Raw genomic sequence first — 17,377 nt, forward strand, 5'->3', positions numbered from 1 at the left:
GTAGTAATTTGCAATAAGTAATATAAATAGCAGAAAAGTATAAATAGAATCCATTGCTATTGCAATTATTGTATATAGTAGCATCTATCAGTAACGAGTCCCGAGTCTTGTTTCACTCAGATGTAAGTCACAGTGTGAAAGGCATGAGCTGTTGCTTCTTCTGTGACATTGCTACTTATTGACAAGAATAACATGGATTCCAAGTCGCCTGAAGCCACAGGATGGCTTTCTTGGAGCATCTCAAATGAACTGCTTTTATTGTCCTTTTTTGTTTTGATCACTTGATAACCCCTGCTCACTATCAACTGCCTACGCTTCACCACACCACACCAGTAAAATGTGACAGAATGAACGAGGAGGCACATTTTTCACCACAGTTTCTCTAGAGTTTTCGATCCAAGGTGCTATTCTGTATTTATGAAGGAACCCTGAGCACACATTATCAAACAGTAAAGGAAAGCGCTGCTCACCTACTGTAGCTGTAATCCTTGTGGACTGACTTATAGCTGAGGAAGCGTCATACCCTGGCCTTCGTTCTTTCATGCCTGACAGCCTGGCTCACTCAAACAAAATTCCTCTGCTCAGCCTTTCTGTAGCGGTCAGACTGATAGATCAGGGATGGCTGATTTGTCTGATCTGTGATGTGAATCATCTTGTTCTCTGATTTGAGGTCCTTCTTCAACAGGCTGGGGATGCTTTCTGTTATTACAGAATGCATGTTAGCTAACGTAGCGTATTTGCCATCTCTGAAAGAACTACTTTGTAACATATATTTTGAAAGTGATAATTGTTAAAAGTAACAGCTTAATCATTTAAAATGAGATTATTTATAACCATTCAAGCATTAAGGGTTGTCAAGACTTTTTACTGTTTTTGAGCAAAGTCTCGCTAAGGCAAAAATACAGTGTAATATTGTGATATTACTACATTTTTAAAAGAACTGTTTTCTATTTTAATATATTTTAAAAAGTGTTTTATTCCAAATATTGCATCACACACACACACACACATAGTATATGTTGTGTATATAGGATTATGTTTAGGGTTATCATTATATACAATATATATATTTTTTTGTAAATTATATTTTACAATACCTGGATAAATGTATAGCATAAATTTAAAAAGTCCATGCTGCTGGTGTTTAGAGCTGGAGTTCACTTCACTAAACAACATATTCACATATTCAGAAAAGTTTTACTTCCTCAGTGTTTCTTGATCAGACGTGGAAGTTTGTCACTGTTTTTCATGGTAGTTTAGTTTTTGTACTCAGAATTTTTCATTGAAACTATCATGGAAACCTTCTTGTTTATTAGGCCAGATTACATAATGAATACAATTAATAAAAAATAAGCTTCTCTTCCTCTTTTTGAAATATTTGAATAGCACATTGTATATTATTTATTAAGTTACTTGTGGACTAGACACTGTGTGGGTGCCTTTTATTTTTTTTTATCTCTCTCTTCTCTAGACTCAGCCTGGTGAATCACACTGAACTTTTATCCCTCTATTGAAAATGCAGAGTTGAAATTTTCATGTAAACTTTGAAACAAGTTTCAGCATTTTGAAACAAAAAGTTCTGTTGTGTAGAGAGGTGAAAATGTCTGACACCACATGTGCATTTTGAAATAAACAGGAGTTTGAAAAAAATGCTGTTGACGCAAATATTACAATTCTGCACAATTACTTCTGAACTATTGTAATGCTAATAATGCTGTATAATTCGTATTTGCGTAAGTACTGGAAGTATGTACATGGTCCGAAACGATCGGTTAAAGCTCTGGTTTGTTATTGCAGGTGGAAGCAGCGACTGACTCAGAGTGTGAAAGCAAAGGCTCTCGAGAGTATCAGTCTGTTGGGATTCAAGTGGAAGACGAGAGACGGTAAATACCCAGCACCTCTGTTTTAGCTCTGTGTGCGAAAGGCTTTTGTGAGGCGCGATTTGCTGAAGTACCAGCCGAGTGTGAAATGTTGTTGGTCTCGTTTGAGATCTTTCTCTCTCATACAGACAGGGCCGGTTTAAGCGGTCCAACAGTGTCACGGCCGCGGTTCAGGCGGATCTGGAGTTAGAGGGTTTTCCTTTAATGGAGGACAAAGGTCTACAGTTCGGAGGAGGTTTCCAGCGTCACAGCGAGCCCAGCACCCCTACGCAGTACGGCGCCGTTCGGACCGTCCGCACCCAGGGTCTGTTCAGCTACCGTGAGGACTACCGCACCCCAACGGAGCCCCCGAGTCCCCAGCGCAGCCCCGAGCCCTGGCTGGAGCCCTCGCCGCGGGAGCCCATCGCTACCGTGGCCGTCACAGTGACTCCGCCCCAACCAACGGATTCGGGAAGAGCGTCGCCCTCGTGCAGGAGGGACGGAAGCTGGTTCATGCAGTTGCTGCACACAGAGACGAAAAAGATGGAGGGATGGTGCAAAGAGCTGGAGGGGGAGGCGGAAGAGAACGATCTGTCAGAGGAAAGTGAGTTAACAGAGCTCCCGGTTTCACAAGCCGTTAAATCTTTATATTATAATATTTGTTTGGTGGAGAGTTTGGCTCCAGGTTTCAAAGTGTCAGGTGTGAATCCAAAGAAGTGTCACATTTAACGGTGAAACGCTCGCAGAGCTCCAGGTTATTACAGGCTCGCGCTGAGAGTGCTGCCATGTGAGCAATTACGTCTGTCAACATCTGTCAGGTTTCCATGGCAATGAGCTCAGAGGCTCTGAACGACAGACTGACGGAGATAATGCACAGAAATGGATGGGAAAATTCAATGGAGTATGATAGTAAATTCATACTGAATTATACTGAGTATAATCCGAATTTGATGGAGAACTTGTTTCTTGACAGTCACGTGTTACATCCGCTGTGTTTCACGTTCTGCTTTGTAGCAGAAACATCCTCATGTTTGTGTGCAAATTCACAGATGAGTGTATAGACACTATATGAACTGCGCGGACAGTTAAATATGTACTGTATAAACGTGTCAGTTCAATTGATTTCGTGGTTATTAAATATTTATCTCTCTTTCCTTGTTTGCTTGTTAGTCCTAGGCAAGATCCGGAGTGCTGTAGGAAGCGCACAGCTTTTGATGTCCCAGAAATTCCAGCAATTTTATTGGCTTTGCCAGCAGAACCTAGTAAGCAACATCATATGCCAGTTTGTGCATGAGTATGTGTGTTCTATTTATGATATTGTATTAAGCTTTGTTGTACTCACAGCAGCTCTTCCCCCGACGCACTGCCACACTTCCATAGGGCTTCTCTGTGCTGGATTAATTGTGGTGTAGTTGATGGCCTTTTGTTCTGCTGTCACATTTATTAAATATGATACACAGCAGCACATCAGCTGAATTGAGCCTGGCATGCAGAGAACGCAAATGACCAAGTACCATGGCATGCACAATAAAGCAATGCTTTAGTAAACAGCCCAAATCCTCATGAATAAAATACTTCCCTGTTCAATGGCAAACACTCACAGTGGTAATCTGGCCGCATGCAGATTCATGAAATAACAACAAATGATAAAAAAACAGTTATTGCATCAGATAAAAATGGTTAAACTTCAGACTTTAGGCACTTACAATCTTCAGCTGTACATATTTCTAAAGAAGTGCGACCTGTGGAGGATTAGGAGTACCACTTAAAAACTAAAAAATCTATTACGATTGACTAATTTAAGACTAAAAATATAAATAACTTTTTTCATGTATGTTAAAAATGAAGTTGACCATATGAATGAAATGAATGAATGAAATGGCAGCATTTAAAATATTTTATTAATGTATTTTCCAAATGCTTTTGTTTATTATTTCAGTGTACAGTTCACAAATCCACTGGCATTTTATTAACTTTTCTAACTGAAGTATTTGGCCAGTACATAAAGAAAACATACTTGTATGCTTATACGAAATTAATGTAGCGTTTATTCAGTTTTCTTTAATGTTATATTTAGCAATATTTTTTTAATAAATTGACATTTTTAGAGTCTAGTGTTTTAAATCCTCATTTGTTTTGTAGGACCCCAGTGCCATGCCTCGGCCCACCTCTCAGGACCTGGCTGGGTTCTGGGACCTGCTGCAGCTCTCCATCGATGATGTTACCTCCAAATTCAATGAGTTGCAAAAGATTAAATCCAACGATTGGAGGCTTATTGAAAGTCCTGTAAAGAAGGTGAGGGCTGACTGGCTATAATTTGATGCTTTAGACTGTACTCATAAAATAAATGTTGTTTATTGACATATTCACTACCATTTAAAAATGTGGGGTCATTAAGATATTTAAAAGAAATGAATACGGTAAAGGCATTTTTAATTCTGCAAAATATCTGTTCTTTTGAACTCTCTGTTCTTTAGAAAACACTGAAAAAAATTACCACGGTTGCAGTTTGTTAAAAAAGGCAATGGTAGTTTATAGTGTTAAAATGAATGTATGCTGAAGATATTACCTGGCACACATTTCAATGAAAAAAATCCTTTTTCATGGTTCCAGCTCCCGCCGCCAGTACCAAAGAAGACGTTGCGTAAGAGTGTGACGAGGGAAAAATCTTTGGATCTCCCTGACCGTCAGAGACAGGAGGCACGACGGCGCCTCATGGCGGCCAAACGCGCAGCATCATTCCGACAAAACTCAGCATCGGAACGGGCCGACAGCATCGAGATCTATATACCAGAGGCCCAAACGCGGCTCTGAGAGTCACAGGGAACAGGAACACCTTTATCACACCATCACCATCATCACTCTCAGTGACAGAGCCAGTTCAAAATGCATTCATCAATCCAGTCATCAGAACAAGAGTTTCTTTCCTTTCAAAAGGGTTTTGTACCTTTCAGAACTGCCTGCAACATCCATACGAAGTTTTCCCTGTTTAGGGAGAGACACTTCACCAAAATTGCACAACATATCGCAATTGTAGACCCACATGACAATGACGTTACCAGACGAAGCAAAACTTTACATATAAGCTTTAATCACAGCCAATTCTGTGAGTGTCTTTCTGACATCCATTTAGCACTTTCAAAATTTAAAAATTATGTCTCAAATTTAAAGAATAGTTTTGGTTTTTATTAAATTATGAAACCTGAAGAAAAGTCTTTAGTTCTGGTTCCATCTGGTTCCATTCATTCGAGTTTTATAGCTTCGTATTTCTGTTCTTACATTTCATTTCTCTCTCTCTCTCTCTCTCTCTCTCTCTCTCTCTCTCTCTCTCTCTCTCTCTCTCTTCGTCTTTGTATTTCTGTTGTTCTCTCTTTCCGTCTCTCTCCCCAGTGATTTTCATAGTATTTTTCTCTCTTGTTAGCATTTATGTAAGTGCCAGTGCTGAAATACCTCAATCATACATTTTAGACTGAAGCCGTTGGCCGGAGCGGACAGTCACAGCCTTTAAAAAAAAAAAAAAAAAAAAAAAAAACGGTGGGAAAATTTCAATCTAAGCCTGAGGGTTTACATTGCCGGATTGAAGATACGTTTTTATTATTCATCTACTTACTGATATCAGATATAGAGCTGTCACAATACTTCATATTTGATATTTATGGTTTCTGTCATTTTAGGGGAATTACTTGCAGGTTTTTGGGTGCAATTGCTTAAAACCTAGATTCAACAATGTGAAGGTTTAAAACTGCATTTTTGCACTTTCTTCTTCTAAATGTATGTTTGTATGTATTTCCAAGGGAAATGAAGTTCTAAAAGATATTGTTGCAGTTGAATTGCAAGGATTTGTGTGATTATTGATTTATCATTTCGTGTCTCTGAATGTTTCATCCCTTCAGCCTCGTAGTCATTCATCAGTTTGTATTTGTTTTTATTGAACCATTTTCCACTCCATCTGCTGTTATCAAGCATCTGGCCTATGTTCTTTGCAAAGAAAACAGCTTTTTATGTCTTTTCTGTATATCTTGACGAAGAAAATCAATGATTTTGTCTCGACTGAAAGGAGACATTGGGCGTTCCCGTTATTATCTAGATGACTTGGCAGTGGGTGATAGATGTTTTATCTGGAAGGCTGCATGCAGTCCACACATCACACATCTGTGAGAACGTGCAGAATGATTTAACTGCATAATCAAAATAGAGAACTGTTCTTGAGTCTATTTGATGCAGTTTGTCCAAACAGACAACTGCTGTAAACAGGATGGTTGATTATATTATAATATCAAAACCAAAAAAGCCAATGTTGCTTTGGATTGTTATACAATCATTGAATGTGTTGGCTTCATTCAGAATATATTACTAAAGAGACCCACTTTCTGTTCCTGGGAGAGATTTCAGTTTAAACATGCCACAGTTCAGCTCTAACACTCCAGATAAAAGAGTTTGATGTTTTGTTAATACGAATCACGAATGCATGGCCACTTATGGTTCCCTCTAAGTGTCACTGCCGACAGCCTCAAAAACTTTCACAAATACCATACTATTTAAAAATGCCGTATTGTACACGCAATATATCATTACAGCCATTCTCCGTCTATCATGCAAGGTTACATTTAATTTCAAAAGTCAAACTATTTCCCCTCTTGAGACGGCCCTGTTTTTGCTTCTGCGTCACAGAAGGATGGAGGAGGCCAGAGATTAGAGGAGATTAGTTTTATCACTTCCACTTGACTTCCTTGTAGCTTTATATTCTCAATTTCCTTTGCGAGATGACCTTGAGAAGAGCTTGTCATTGCAAGCAAATATTTTCTTTTAATTTCCCTGTGCTCTCTTTTTTTTTTTCTTTTTGCTTAAATCATTGTTCAAACACAATTACAGCATTTCATCTACGAGAGGCTTGTAATCGATGAAACTGGTTTCAGGCTAGAGGAAATTTGGGAAGTATTTTCTCAAAACACAGCATTTCAGCTGTAAAATGCACCTAAAGTCACAATGCAGTGCTCTAGCTCTCATTTCACACCAACAGAAGTTTTGATGGATTATTTTGTTAATCATTATTTGGAACAAGTTCTGGGCAATTTACAGCTTTGTAGTCGTAGCCCTCAGGGTTTACAGAAATCCACAGGTCATTACTGACACTCTCCTGGCCTTACAAACTAGTCAGACTGTTGAGAAATACACACTAAATTGATGGGAAACATTTTACTGTAAGGTCTCATTTGTTAACATTATTTATTATCATTATCATCATGCATTGATTAACCTGAAAGAACAATGAGCAATATGTTTTTTTGCAGCATTTATTTTAAAAGAATTGTTCATTGCTTGTTCATGTTAACTATTGAAACATTTTAGCAAGTGTTACCAGCTGATTCTATGATATTCATTTTTTATTATGGCAGATTGAATTATTTATAATGAACTGATTGTTTTACTCATGCTTTGTTTATTATCAGTTTTTTTTCCTCTACATGGTGAGGACGTGCTTGTGATTATGCGGTCCTGCAATGTGGCAGCTGTTCTTTCTGATTAACCTGCTCAATTATCAATATGCAAACATGCCAGTAATGCAGGCAGTAATGTTTATGTGCCAAATATGTTTATGTGCCACATGTTTGAACAGCTTCTGCTGTTCACAGACCTTCACGCTCACCGCCTTTCCAATGCTTCATCATATCATTTCAACGCGACAGTCTGAAAGTGTTTTGGTGAGCTGACCTCTAAACAAACATCTGGAAGAACAAATGCTCACCTGCCACCCTTTAAAATGGTGGAATCCGTTGTTCAAATGTCGATTCGTTCGTATGATTGCTACATTTTCTTCAGCAGGGTTGCACTGGGTGGTCATCCTGTTTAAATATGCTTTCATGAGCATCATGTGCATTTACTCTATTCATATGTACATTTATTTCCATCAAAGTAAGTCATAAATCAGTATTTAGCAAAAAGAAACGATTCATTGAAAATGATTAACCCTCCGGACCACAGTATTTGAAACCAGCCTGAGGGCCTTCGGTACCGGTGCGGACTGAGATGCCCGGTTTCGGGTCCTTACTCTAGAGAAGCTTCATCTTGGGACTGGATTAATCCTGGATCTCAGAATGTGAAAAGATTATAAAATCTTAGTGAAATTATCAAATGAAAAAGGTAGTTGTTTAGCTGAGAATATTTTCATTTATTATACTGTATATCATATCTATATGAAGGGTGAATATAATACCAAATATTCATTATTTGTACAGAATTATATAAATAGTTATATATAAATATATATATATATATAATATAAATACATAATTGATCCTTTGTTGAAGCAAAACTCTTTTTCTGCTCTTCCTTTTTGGTTCAGTTTTTTTTGTTTGTTTGTTTGTTTGGTTGGGTTTTTTTTTTCGGGTGGCATGCACCATTTTGATGCTGAATGTGGGTTTTACAGCTTCATTGCTTTTCCAGATCACTTTTTTTTAATGTTGTTTATTGTTAAACTTATCAGTTTTGTTTTTCATGAAATGTTTAAATTGTGTTATGAATTTGTGTTACAAATTTGACTACTTTTGTTTTTGCTCATCTGGATTTTTTTTTTGTGTTTCTTTTCACGACTCGATTATTGCTATGATCATATATTGTAAATAATCCAGTCATTAAATTTTTTGAAGGAAACGAGCTATTTTGGATGGTCTTGATTGAATTAACTTTGCACAACATTAACAACATTTTTTTTTCTTTTCCCAGCAGCTGTCTTGCATTGTTTCTACCAGATTTGTGACAAAACATAAAAAAACTGTGACTAACTTTCTATTTACCTTGATCTGAGGACATTTTTGTAATCTGCCTAAACGTATTAAGCCAAGTTCAAAACAAAACATCATACATTGGAATGGATTAATTTTGCAGATACACAAAATGTCCACCTTGGTTTTCAGATAAATTAATTAAAAACATCTACATCATTTGAATGCACTGAATCGGTTGTATTTCAAGTAAAAATAATTTAAATGTGAAGTATAATATACTAAAATCAAAATGCAATGTTTCCGGGAAGAAAAAATTTTTTTACGGGTAGCCTAATGGAGTTCTATTAATAAAAATTAATTTAGCCTACTTCTATGCGTTCCTTTTTGCCAACTCAATATAAATCCAGTTTGCGTCTTCAGTTACAAAAAGCAAACGATCCAACGCAAGATGTAAGCTATTCACTGACGCTTCAGGAAACTGCCAGCAGAGGGTGACCGAGTAGAGTTTATTAGAATTAACCTGGTCATGTGATTAGATGAAGTCACGTGACACCCGTGTCGGTCTTTTCTGGGAGTTTTTCTTAACTGTAGTTGTTTCGCAGCCGGTGAAGGAATGTGAGCTATGTTATTGTCATGCTCACGTCAAAAGACATAATTAAAAGTAAAGCTCTTTACTGCGCAAAAAGCAATTAGAAATGTGTTTCGAAGCCGTTCTTTTCCCTACAAGAGGTAAGAACAATGACTAAGACAAATACATAAACCGATGCTTTAACCGACTTGTAACGTTATTGATGTGTATACATATTTACTTATAGATTTAAATGACAAGTAGAAAGCATAATGTACATATGAATGATGTGGTTTAGATTCCGGTTTCTCGTGATGTTTTAAGGTCAGAGTCGTGAGTAATACAGATAAATGGGCCAGAGGGTGTATCTGTGTAATATAATGAGTGTCTTTCTCGTTCTAGACTGATAATTGGTTTCAGGGGAACTGGCTGTGGCGTATTACCAAAGGACACTGCAGTCATTTTGTTGGGAGATCTAAACAATGTCCTCCCAGCCAGATAATTTAATACTGTCCTCAGGTCACAACTTCAGCATGGACTACTCCTCTCGGGACATTCAGCTGAAAACCATCGGCCTGGGTTTCGTCTTCTACACCTTTGTTTTCCTGTTCTCTCACATGCTATCTAGCCTGCTGCTTCACACCTACCGCTCGCTGTCAGCCAAAGAAAAGGTGCCTGTTAATATGGTTGATTTTTAAAAGATTGTTAAAAGTTAATCATCAAGTTATTGTTTACCCAAAGATTGCCATTCAAGAAGTAGAGAAGTTTGTTTCTTCATCATTTGCCTTTAACAGGTTTGCCTTTAAATTTTGCCTAATCTGTGGGTTTACTGGAGAAAAAGAAATGTAAATTTCTCCAAATGTTTTTCGATAAAGAGAAACAAACTCATCTACATCTTGAATGGCCTGAGCATAGACAAATAAATCGTACGCAGATGTAATTTTTTTGCATAAACTTTTTTTATGTGGCATTGTGACATTTTTATGTGTAGATCATTTCCTAACGTCAAGATGGTTATCTTTGCTTCAAGGTCTTCTGGGATTTGGCGGTGACGAGGGCTGTGTTTGGTGTCCAGAGCTCGGTGGCAGGGCTTCGGGCGCTCATGGAGGACTCTGCTGTCTACTCTGATAAGATTCTTGGGCAGGAGGACTGGTCCTGGTTTAATGTGCTGACCGCTACAGGCTTCTTCCTGTTTGAAAACGTGGCCCTTCATGCGTCCAATGTGACATTCCGGTCTTTCGACCTGGCGTTGGCCGTGCATCACTTCTTCGCCCTCGCAGGGTTTGTTGGGACGGTTGTGTGGAACTGGCTGGGTCATTTCCTCCCCATGGTGACTTTGCTGCTGGAGATGAGCACACCTTTCACCTGCATCTCCTGGATGCTGCTTAAGGTGAGACGCAAAGGAAAGGTTTTTACTTGACAACTTTGTTATTAAGATTTAGTCCAGTTTTTTACTAAATAATATTTGTACAGAAAAAACATACATATATACATACAGGCGGGAAAAAAACAGCGTGTCTTGTGAGCTTCGCACATCTGCTAGCCAGTTTCACTACTGCTTTGCTTCCTCGGTTCAACAGTTTATCATGTTTCATAACTGTTTTGTTTGCACACTGTTCTTAGAAAGAGGAACTTTTCCACTGATGAGATTCAACTAATTAAAGAGCTGTTGTGGTTTTTTAAGACTATAAATGCAATATTCAACTTCTAAAAAAAGACATTTTTAAATCTTCCCTGCGTCTCATGTTTTTAAATATGCAAAATGCAAAAAAAGAACAAACGTGTATTGTGGGAACAACCCCTTAGGGACCATTCACACGCTGTGTGTTTCTGCATTCCACTGCACTGCTTTTCCTTTTTTTTTTAATGTGAGCATAGCAGGCGTTAGCAATAAATTGTCTGTTCAGATTAACTCTTGTCATGATGGAGCAACAGTTTGAATTGTTTGGTTTATTTGTTTTAGATTTCAGACATCAGAGTTGAAAGATCTGTTGGTATACTGTTGAAATTGCAATTAAGATTCTTTCTGTTTGTGTGTGTGTGTGTGTGTGTGTATGTATATATATATATATATATATATATATATATATATATATATATATATATATATATATATATATATATATGTATTACACATTATATATTTAGAATCTATAATTATATTTTATATATATATATATATATATATAGTATATATATATATATATATATATATATATATATATATATATATATATATATATATATATATATATATATATATATATATATCTATCAACCCCTGTTTTGAACCTGGTTTTAACTGTAACATTCTTCTCATAGGCGGGTTGGTGTAAGACGTTTTTTTGGAAAGCTAACCAGTGGGTGATGATTCACATGTTCCACTGCCGTATGGTTGTGTCCTACTACATGTGGTGGGTGTGTTGGAATCATTGGGAGGAGATGAACACCCACATCCCATTGGTTCAGAGACTGTTGTTCTTCATAGGCCTCTTCTTGCTCACCTTCTTCCTCAACCCCGTTTGGACGCACAAGAAAACCCTGCAGCTTCTTAATCCCGTGGACTGGAACTTTGACAATAAGCCTTCAGCAGAGAACGGTCCAGTCCGAGACCAGGCTCAACACAAGCCCCATGCCAGCTGATCAAAGCCTTATGGGAAATGCTGCCAGGAGAAGGTACAGTCTAGTAAACAGGGCAAATGAAAGCAGAGACGATATGCAATATCACACAGTTGCATTTATATTCAGTATTATTTGTTAGGTTTGTTAAGAAAGTTTAGTTTTAGCACTGACTAGTACTGCTTGCTACAATGTGGTAAAGTGTCTGTATTAAATGAATAACTCAATCATTTACTGACCCTTAATGTTGTTCCAAACCTGAAAGTATGACTTGTTTTTGTCAAAATATGTCAGTGTCAAAATTCAATGTCATCCAAAACAATATTTCATGATTTTCATTATATGGGTTTCTTTTAAAGACAATTTTAATTTATTATTTATTTTGTTTTACTCAAGAAAGAATGTCATACATGCTTGGAATGACGTGAGGGTGAGTTTGCATTTTAGGTGAACTATTCCTTCAAGTAGTTCTATCTATATATTTTTAGGCATTTAACACGTTGACTAGAAACCTGGTGCATGTGTCAGGGAGACTTCTTCAGGCCTGCAAATATCATGAGATCCGTTTTATGCAACTTGCTTTCAACTTCCTGTTTGAGTTGAGTTGGGCGTCCTGAAACAAGCTTTTTAAGTGTGTTTGGGTGTTTCGGGAGCGGCTGTTTGAGTCTTAGTTCTCTTTGTACACTGGCAGGCCGTATAGCACCGTATAGCTTTGAGTTCCTGGTCTTTTTTCTTACGTTTTTATCTGATAGGCTCATATTTGTTACTGGTTATTTGTCATGTGATAACGAAAATGACTGCTTCATGACCAAGCATAGTCTGTCAACCACACTGTACTTAACTAAACATGACTCCGTTGCTATGGAAACTTCAGCTCAAAACCACCTTATTTTTGTTTAGTTGTATTTTTCTTTTACAGATGTTGGTGTGCAAAGGCTGTAGGCAGTGTTTTGTGAGTTTTTGTGGACGTTTGACTAAACTCTTTGTGTTCTGCATAAATAGGGTTTGTTCTGACAGAGACTGACTTATCTCTGTAGAAAGGAGTGTGTGTGTGTGTGTGTGTGTGTGTGTGTGTGTGTGTGTGTGTGTGTGTGTGTGTGTGTGTGTGTGTGTGTGTGTGTGTGCGTGTGTGTGCGTGTGCGTGTGCGCGTGAGTGTATGTGTGTGCGCGCATGCCAAAGAGGATAAGCAATGGAAAGGAAGTTGTTTTTATTTTACAATATATTGTTTCATTTTGAGAACCTTTTTTGAGTTCCTCTGTGTTTGGTTATACTCAGTACTTCTCCTTTTATATAGGTTATATAGAACTTTAGTTGAAAAGCAAAACAGAAAATTTACATTGGTTCATACAGCATATTTAAAGCAAATATAACAGGCAAGACTAAATAATACAGTGTTAAATTCATCTGGATGTGAAATGAAGAAAAATAAATACAATGCTTGACCTCTTTAACAGCTCAGGTTATTCTGAGGACAACACAAAGAGCAGTATTATCTGATAGTGACAGGTGGAAAAGCTATTGCATAAATATTAATGAATTTGTTTATTCCATAGATATTTTATAATGTAATGGAAACAAAGAAGCAGTTTAACTGCTATCATCAGCTGCTATAATACCTCGGCTTTAGGTGCTCTTGTTTTTCCGTGAGGTTTAAAAAAGAGCATTTCAGCTTTATCAGCTCTCGATGTGAGAGTCAGAACTGCAGGTTTAAGCTCTAGAATTATCACATGTTCAGCAGGCTAGCTGGGAAGTAACACAAAATATCACCGGACCTGAAGCTACATTCCGGGGGTGGGATTCATATGTATATCTATTTATACCTAAACCATGTTTTATTATTTAAACAGATTTTCCCTGTTATATTTAATGGTTCATTTCATATTCATAAGTTTCAATTTAATTATTTGCTTAAAAAATTCTGTTGACGCTCTTTTGTATGTGTGAGTGTGCGTGTACGTATATGTATAATAAAGGTTTTACACCCAAAATGTGTTTGTTTTGTTTGTTTTTTCTGTGCGTTGTACATTCTGTACATACTTATCTTTTGAGTTGAATGTAGAAAGTGCTACTTAACTGCATGTGAAGATCCAAAGATACCAGAGGAATTCAGTTTCAGAAAGCCTATCAATGTAAAAAAACAGGCCCAAATTTGAAAAAAAAACAGGGCCAGATTTGAATTTGCAGTATGTTTCTGCATATAAAGAACTACCTTGTGGTCTTGTGTACGTGTATTTTGTCTGCTTGAAATCAAAGTGAACCAGTTGAGCTATGTGATTGTGACTTTACAAACGTTTTTAGTGCTTTTGTGGCCCTAACTTAACTTTCGGTAGACCTCTCAATAGAATCAATAACAGCAGCGAAATTCCTCCAGTTTTTTTGGATAACAAGCGAAACTGCTTTACCGCTTAAATCAAACGGATTTATTAAAAATGCAAATTCATTCTCTGCCAGCAGGAGGTGATTGAAGCACGAGAAATGGAGGTCTCTCTTGTAAGGCCTGTGACAAAGCAGCTCTGAGCTTACAGACGCTGCCTTGCATATGCAGGATGAAATGAAAATGATAATTTCTGAAGACAGTCTTCCTTCAAAAATACAGTGATGTAAAAACGCCCACGCCTCACGGTTTGATTTTTAAACGTGCCTTACGTGCTCATATTTATTCGAAACCTTTTGGAAAATGGGTCAGTTTTGATATCGTGGCAGGTAAGTGTATGGGAAACACACCCCACATCACAATAACCTGAGAACAACTTAAAAATGCTTTTTTTACATAACTCGGACAAGAAGAAATCGTGATTTTCAGCTAGTTAAGACAGCTATTTAAAATAGAATGTTATGAAAAATTGTACACCAAATGTAAACGTAATTATTAAAAAAGCGAGTTTGGGTTTGACCACTAGAGTGCAGTGCAGCGCTGCAAATACACTGCAATCATTTTGTAAACTTTATAAAAGTAATATACTACACTAAATCTATACTATACTGTACTATACTATACTATACTATACTATACTATAGTAAATCACAACCTACTTCAAAATTGTTTGAAATGCTTTATTCTTGTATTCATGTAGCTGTTTATTTCACCTGTATATAAGGTGCTAATATATTTTAAGATTATATCAGTTGATGTAGAACTGTGGATGTGAGAGAAGGTGCACCGGAGCCGTTCACGTACGTCACGTGACACACATTGGACCGCATGTGTCCGTCCACACGAGAATCGCATGGAATTTGATTGACGTTTTTTAAAACCAATTAGAGAGCGGCAACAAAGGCTCCACCAATGAGGCTGCAGCGGAAGGCGGGGCCTTGGAGTGGTTGGTTCGGGTTTGGGAAAAGCAGTGGAAAAATTGCCTATAGTCCTTAAAAATGATACTGAGAATATTTATGGTGTTTGTCTGTTTTTCACGTAACCGGTCTTGCGACACCTTAAACGGAATTTAAACTTCATTTTCCCCAGAAGGACGCACAAACATGGTGAGTTCATAAATTACGCGCACGAAATTCCCAAACACTTGAAATCCACTGAATGTCTATTATGGTTAAAATAAGTTTGTAATTTGTAGCGTGCGGATGTTTAGCCTGATATTGACGTCTTTATTGCAGTTTGCACCGTGTTACGAAGTTTATTGCCTGAGCTCTGTCGCGGTGTTGAGTTATTTTTGATAACTTAAACTTTTCAACATCTGCGCCTGATGGGGCGGCTGCGCTTTTCCTGCTGGATTTCGCTTTACGTGGCAAGTGACAACTGCGCAGAGTCATATCAGATTTTATTAAAAATGCGTTCAATTCGTTACGACTAAACATCGAGCTCTCAAAAAAAACTCTAATCCTTTGGGCTCGTATCATCCAATCAATGTAAAACGTGTAGTACAGCGTTAAACGTTCATACACACTCTGGAAATACCACGGGATTTTAAAATTGCGATTTCAAGTCATGGAAACTAATAAATTCTTTACAATATTGCATATTTTAAACTGTCCCCGTTTTGACCAGCTAGAAGTGTCTCTTTGTTGTAATTTAAATATGCACTCATTATTTGTAAACGTTAAAAAATTTGTACGTAAAGAAATGAATCATACTGCTGAGAAATATGCCTAATATTATTTACACTCTTTTGTTATGCATGGAGATTGAGTGCTGACATGTTGACATCACATGACCAGCTCTGCCATTCAATTGATTACACTGAAAAAAAACACTTCTCTATCTACTTTTATATCGTACATCTAGTCATCAAGGCTCAGCATATTGAGATCTGCCATGCACATTTTCAATGCAAAACCAGCAACAGTTAGTACACACATTAAATGCATCCACTCTGATAGATGTAAGTGCAAAACATGCTGCTTTAATAACCAGCCAAACTTACTGAGTAAAGGTGCAGTCAGCTCACATTGTGGAAGAATAGTTTGTGATGAATTGGTTGAAATGTTTTTATAAATCAAGTAAAATTCGTAAAAAAAAAAAAAAAAAAAAATCATGTACTGACCCTGCTACAACAATCAGTTTTTATGTGTTAAAAAACATGAAATAATTTTCAATGCCACAGATGCTTATCATTGTGTCCTTTGTGAAAACATAAATTCAGTTGACTCCTCATTCTTGAATTTTACTCTCTTTGTCCTTCACAGTACTGACAATCTGTGCTTGGGCTGAAGGATAACATCTTCTGTGTGCCTGTAGACAAATAGTTTGTTCCCAGAGCCTTTCATGCACAGTCTGTCATTCAGTTCACGGTTTCATACCTCCCAGTTAAACATGGATCAAATGGTTTGAAACATTTAAAGAATGCTCTTTTTAATTAGTGAGAATTTCCACTTCCCCTCAGTTTTACTGCATCATTTCCTTCCCCAGGAGCTGCTGTGCTTTTAGGAATCCGAGGCCCTCTGGCCTTTTCCTAGATGAGTATGTGTGATATGGGGGAAGAGCTCTCTCATGTGCGACTGCATTGTTTGACTCCATGCTTGTCCGACTCACTTTGCATCAGAGCGCAGGAGAGGACAGGATTTGCTCAGATTGCTGGCAATTTGCTTAGCAAATAGCCACACCACTGGAGCAGGGGGCTTCTCCACCTACAGTGAACTGCTCCGTAAATAAAGGCTGTGGATTACAAGCTTTTCAAGCTTGCTGAACATAGCCTGAAGCTCATTGGCTCAACCCACATTTAAGCAAAGATTTCTTTTTGCAGCCAATCAACATTTCCTTGAGTTTTTTTCGAGTAGTGCTCCACATGGACAGAGATTGATATACAATAGAGCTCTTTAAGAGCAAATGACATCATATCTGTGTGATTTGACGCAGAGTGGCAAATCTTTCCTGAAGGAATCTGCAGGGAAAATGGAATTTATGACGGGGGACTTTGATTCAGTGGGAGAAAGAGACAAAAGTGAGAGAAAAAACTCTTTGTTTGCTGTATAGCTGTATATTCATTGGGTTGTTTTGTTGTGCTAACAGAGTTGGGGCAGATGGTGCTTTGTTGGGTGATCTAACATTGTGGTCATGCAATACACTTGGGATCCATGTTTGTTAATTTTTAGAGCTTCCGTGTCCATGAGATTTTTAAGGATTACTGAAGTCCGCAAAGAATCCAGTGAAATG

General features: G+C 37.5%; 2 protein-coding genes across 3 annotated transcripts in view; both read left to right on the plus strand.

Moving 5' to 3' along the window:
• Positions 1-5,403, plus strand: part of dlgap2a (discs, large (Drosophila) homolog-associated protein 2a) — a 119,150-nt gene extending 113,747 nt beyond the window's left edge. The window contains exons 12-16 of the mRNA XM_043263445.1: positions 1,798-1,883; positions 2,009-2,463; positions 3,030-3,121; positions 4,002-4,154; positions 4,473-5,403. Of these exons, the coding sequence (XP_043119380.1) occupies positions 1,798-1,883; positions 2,009-2,463; positions 3,030-3,121; positions 4,002-4,154; positions 4,473-4,673 (987 nt within the window). The 3' untranslated portion in view covers positions 4,674-5,403. The remainder of the gene's footprint in view (positions 1-1,797; positions 1,884-2,008; positions 2,464-3,029; positions 3,122-4,001; positions 4,155-4,472) is intronic.
• A 3,733-nt stretch (positions 5,404-9,136) lies between these two features.
• Positions 9,137-13,753, plus strand: cln8 (CLN8 transmembrane ER and ERGIC protein). Of its 2 annotated transcripts, none has more exons than XM_043263683.1 (4): positions 9,137-9,313; positions 9,672-9,823; positions 10,183-10,542; positions 11,475-13,753. In XM_043263683.1, exons 1-4 carry the CDS (start codon positions 9,280-9,282, stop codon positions 11,793-11,795), a joined length of 867 nt encoding a protein of 288 aa, XP_043119618.1. In that variant the 5' UTR covers positions 9,137-9,279; the 3' UTR covers positions 11,796-13,753. The 2 variants fall into 2 exon arrangements, with proteins under 2 accessions (XP_043119618.1, XP_043119616.1); XM_043263681.1 differs by having other exon boundaries at positions 9,174-9,313; positions 9,555-9,823.
• The last annotated feature ends 3,624 nt before the right edge of the window (positions 13,754-17,377 follow it).

The sequence above is a fragment of the Puntigrus tetrazona genome, chromosome 17 (genome assembly GCF_018831695.1).
Source record: "Puntigrus tetrazona isolate hp1 chromosome 17, ASM1883169v1, whole genome shotgun sequence".
Lineage (NCBI taxonomy): Eukaryota > Metazoa > Chordata > Actinopteri > Cypriniformes > Cyprinidae > Puntigrus > Puntigrus tetrazona.

What these genes read in the sequence shown, in the direction of transcription:
- cln8 (XM_043263681.1), top strand. Translation starts at nt 9,635, where the DNA reads ATGTCCTCCCAGCCAGATAATTTAATACTGTCCTCAGGTCACAACTTC. An exon ending in CGCTGTCAGCCAAAGAAAAG is followed by an intron (nt 9,824 to 10,182) that starts GTGCCTGTTAAT and finishes CTTTGCTTCAAG; the next exon opens with GTCTTCTGGGATTTGGCGGT. An exon ending in TCTCCTGGATGCTGCTTAAG is followed by an intron (nt 10,543 to 11,474) that starts GTGAGACGCAAA and finishes TTCTTCTCATAG; the next exon opens with GCGGGTTGGTGTAAGACGTT.